This window comes from Oncorhynchus kisutch, unplaced genomic scaffold, assembly GCF_002021735.2.
Source record: "Oncorhynchus kisutch isolate 150728-3 unplaced genomic scaffold, Okis_V2 Okis02a-Okis13b_hom, whole genome shotgun sequence".
NCBI classification, from domain to species: Eukaryota; Metazoa; Chordata; class Actinopteri; order Salmoniformes; family Salmonidae; genus Oncorhynchus; species Oncorhynchus kisutch.
The window spans coordinates 4,601,412-4,606,278 of record NW_022261979.1 but is presented as its reverse complement, the minus strand read 5'-3'; the positions used below and the strand labels follow the sequence as shown (position 1 = coordinate 4,606,278).

Here is a 4,867-nt window from a genome sequence, read left to right as displayed (position 1 = left end):
GGTGGCAGATAGCCTAGTGGTTAAGAGCTTAGGGCCACTAACTGAAAGGATGCTGGTTCGAGTCCCTGAGCTGACTAGATTAAACATCTGTCTGTGCCCCTGAGAAAGCACTTAACCCTGTAAGGCGCTCTGGATAAGAGCATCTGCTAAATGACTAACATTTATATAATTTATTAAATGTATATAGCTCTATTCATTACATAAATAAATCTCATAGTGATGTAAAGCAACAACAAACAACAACAAAAACTATTTAAAAACAACATTAAGTTCATGAGTGATCTAAGGACAAGAGACTGAAGGTTGAGAACGTTCATGGTTCCATTGTTTAGACGTTGCCAGATCTTAAAACGCCTGGATGGATATTTTACTTATCGACTAACCAAATCATATGTTATAGCAATCTGTCAGTCGATGACGTCGCACGCAACCATTGGTTGATGCATGCGAGGTCTCAGCAACCCGTGGTTTGAGTGAGATCAGCAGAGGGAGGATGTAGTCAAAGAGGAGAGCATCTACATATATTTGCTTATTATTTTTGCCTGGTTTCTTTTTTCTCAATTTGTCACCCTTTTTTGCATTTAGAATTGATTCTGATGAGAATTTCCTACCAACAGGCAGGAACACAACTATTCAGTGGCAAGACATCGTGGATGAGGACAGATTCAAACATGAGCTGCATCAATCGTCCAGACATCCTCACAGAACGTCTTCCCCGGTTAACCTGGAGTCCTACACCAAGAGCTGCATGTGCACAGACCCACGAGAACATGAAGAGACTGCAAGCTGTTCTTACGTCATGTCTCAGAAGGTGAAAGGTGTGTGAAATGGTCGTTTGCTCATTACAATGTTGTGACATGATTCTTAAGAGAAAAATGTTAGTCAGAAATTGAATCACCATTTTGTATCAACTGAGCTGATTATGACAATATTGCAATAGCAGAAGAGAATAGAAAAATATGTATTCAAAACTATTGCATAGGTCCCAAATTGCACCCTATTTCCTATATAGTGCATAACTTTTGAGTAGGGCCTATAGGGCTCTGGTCAATAGTAGTGCGCAATATAGGAAACAGGATGCCTTCTGGGATGTTGTTTAGAATAGGAACATTTTGTTAAACTAGCTGTGGATGAATGTTGATGTTGGTGTAATGAGGTCTATTGAAGTAATCCATGCAGATTCAGAGATTGGTGCTGTAATGGTGTTTATTGATTCAGATCCAGAGCGGTTGTTGGGGGAGATAGCCTTCCAGCTGGATCGAAGGATCCTGTCCTATGTGTTCCAGGGCCAGAACAGACTCTATGGGTTCACTGTGCTCAATATACGAGACAAGATCATTCAGGTGTGTGTGTGTGTGTGTGTGTGTGTGTGTGTGTGTGTGTGTGTGTGTGTGTGTGTGTGTGTGTGTGTGTGTGTGTGTGTGTGTGTGTGTGTGTGTGTGTGTGTGTGTGTGTGTGTGTGTGTTGTCCTTTGTACAAAAGGCAGACATTCCAGTTTTTTAATAATAAGAAAGTTGAACAACATTATTCCTTCCTTCTGTCAGCTAAGGGATAATAGACTAGTTGAACAACAGGGTGTGGTTGTGTGCCATGTAGATATTTCAATCATTCACACACAGATGGAAATCAAAGCCTCCCAAACCGGTTTATTCCCAGGTCAAAATGGTTTTCCATTTCCTAAGAAGTTAATTCCAAATCTGTTCTAAACAAATGTGTAAGAGAGAGTTGGATAATGACATGTACAGTATAACTGGATTAGAAACTCTACAGGCTAATCCCCCACTCCCATGAGACTGTCCTGCGTCCCAAATGGAACCCTCTAAACTATATAGTGCACTACTTTTGACTGCGAGTCTGTCCAAATGGCACCCTATTCAAATGAAGCCCTATATGGGCTCTGGTCTAAAGTAGTGCACTCTATTGGAAATAGGGTGCCATATGAGACTCACAATCTGTGTTTCACTCAAACTAAAGGCTTGACCCCCCCCCCCCCCCCCCCCCTTTTCTTCAGGTGTCCACACACCCTCTGACGGGGAAGGTGGACGAGGGCTACAGGCTCCAGCTGTCCCAGCGCTACACTGAGCTGATGGCCAAGCTGAAGCAGCTGGGCTATAGTATGACTCTCCACCCCCCCTTCACAGAGTTCATCATCAACACCTATGGCATACTGAAGCAGAGGGCTGACTCATACAGCGCCCGGGGAGCTGGGATACAACAGGTGATGATGTAGTCCCTTCAGGGTACCAGCTCGGCTGTGATGTCAGCTCAGCTTCCCTGCCATCAGGTTGGAGGTGTCAGACAATTACTGTAAAGGCTGCACTGCATGCTTCAGGAGGAGTTTAATCCCTGGGGGGGGGGGGGGGGGGTTTATCACCATGAATCATTAACAATTCTATGAAGCTTCCTTCTATATGTGCAGGTGTGGGGGGGGGGACTGTTTACTGTTGTTTGTTTGCTGCCATGTTACAATGTGGTTTATGTAATGTGTGGTTTGTGTATGTAATGTGTGGTTTGTGTATGTAATGTGTGGTTTGTGTATGTAATGTGTGGTTTGTGTATGTAATGTGTGAGCTGTAGTAGGATTTTCCACTTGTAGGACAATAAACAACAATCTAATCTCAACAGCCCGGACTTCCTCAGGAGAGTAGTTATCAACTCAGCCCCCTCCAAACTGCTGAAGGATCTCCTGCTGCTGTTCAGTTGCCTCTCTTTCATGGCCAGGCAGGACGGCAAGCCCCTCTTCCTCTGGTAGACGGGCTGGGAACAGCTCTGGTCCAGGGTGTTACGTATAGCTTGCTGATTCTGAGTCTTTTATAAACGCTTAGGACCAGAGCTAGACTGGGACGGCCACTGATACCACCTCCCTCCACAGCAGATCAGTCATCTGTGGAGAGTCAAGTTTTTACACTATAAACAAATGACTCAAACCCAACTCTTAACGTGTCTAAGCTTTTATTGCTTTGGAGACAAGCGCTCTCTCATACAAACTTCACACACCCTCCACAGACAGGACAGCTCTGCATCTCTTCACACACCCTCCACAGACAGGACAGCTCTGCATCTCTTCACACACCCTCCACAGACAGGACAGCTCTGCATCTCTTCACACACCCTCCACAGACAGGACAGCTCTGCATCTCTTCACACACCCTCCACAGACAGGACAGCTCTGCATCTCTTCACACACCCTCCACAGACAGGACAGCTCTGCATCTCTTCACACACCCTCCACAGACAGGACAGCTCTGCATCTCTTCACACACCCTCCACAGACAGGACAGCTCTGCATCTCTTCACACACCCTCCACAGACAGGACAGCTCTGCATCTCTTCACACACCCTCCACAGACAGGACAGCTCTGCATCTCTTCACACACCCTCCACAGACAGGACAGCTCTGCATCTCTTCACACACCCTCCACAGACAGGACAGCTCTGCATCTCTTCACACACCCTCCACAGACAGGACAGCTCTGCATCTCCTGCATTGGACCATTTCCTAGTTTAGCCTTTTTTTTCATTCATATTTTCGTTCACTTGGTTTGTTGGTTGGTTGCACTGAGGCTGGCTTTGTGAGTTACCTGACATTATATTTCCATATTTAAATGACAGACATGGAAAAACCTGGACAGAATAAATACTTCCAGGGCTCTTTGGGCCATTTAAAATGCATTTCAACAAAGAAAAAGCAGTCTGTTTAAGTAATGTATACACAACTAATTTTCATTTACACTGAACAAAGCTTTAACAACATGTTAAATATTTGTCCCATGGTTCATGAGCTGAAATAAAAAATCCCAGACATTTGTCATACACACAAAAATATTATTTCTCTCAAATGTTGTGTACAAATTTAGTTTACATCCCTGTTAGTGAGCATTTATCCTTTGCCAAGATAATCCATCCACCTGACAGATGTGTCATATCAAGAAGCTGATTAAACCGCATGATCATTACACAGGTCCACCTTGTGCTGGGGACAATAAAAGGCCACTTTAAAATGAGCAGTTTTATCACACAACACAATGCCATAGATGTCTCCAGTTTTGAGACATGGTGACCTGCAGGAATGTCCACCAGAGCTGTTGCCAGAGACATTAATGTTAATTTCTCTGCCATAAACTGCCTCCAATGTCATTTTACAGAATTTGCCAGTACATCCAACCGGCCTCACAACCAGACTATGTGTAACCACGCCGGCCCATCCACATCCAGCTGCTTCACCTGCAGGATCGTCTGGGTGGTGGGTGCTGAGGAGTATTTCTGTCTGTCGTAAAGCCATTTTGTGGGGAAAAACTAATTCTGATTGGGGAGCAAAGCCCAGCCAGTGGGTGGGCCTGGCTGCCAAGGAGGTGGGCCTATACCCTCCATGGCCCACCCATAGCTGCACCTGCCCATTGTGAAATCCATACATTAGGGCCTAATTTATTTATTTCAATTGACTGATTTTCTAATATGAAGAAGTAACTCAGTAAAGTCTTTGAAATTGTTGCCTTTCAATATCGTAACGACCCTGGGTTTATGAGCGCGAATCCGCGCTTAATAACCCCATATACCTATAAACCCTTATACTGTTCGTATAAGGACATATGTTCAGCTCATTTGCCACTTCAGACGAGCACGCACACGGTCGGAAAAAGCGGTATGCACGCGCAAACTGTCTAGACGAGTTGGCTGCTCCCCGCGCGGGACAAGTCTTACACTGGTCGCTGGAATCCTTGTCTTCTGTTTTATACAGGAATATTGAATTAAAAATATCCACAGCATGATAAGGCCAACTTAGCAGTAGGCATGCTTACATGTATTTAGACGGATAAATTCACATTTTATGAAGGAAGTGGACGCTTCTATACAGACAGGTAAGAAT

At 44.5% G+C, this 4,867-nt stretch overlaps 1 protein-coding gene across 1 annotated transcript; it reads left to right on the top strand.

Annotated features, from left to right (window-relative positions):
- The first annotated feature begins 495 nt into the window (after positions 1–495).
- On the top strand, positions 496–2,230 carry LOC116359252 (speriolin-like protein). Its single transcript, XM_031811811.1, has 3 exons — positions 496–818; positions 1,219–1,343; positions 2,012–2,230. The coding sequence occupies exons 1-3, from the start codon at positions 749–751 to the stop codon at positions 2,228–2,230; spliced, it is 414 nt and encodes a 137-aa protein (XP_031667671.1). The 5' UTR covers positions 496–748.
- The last annotated feature ends 2,637 nt before the right edge of the window (positions 2,231–4,867 follow it).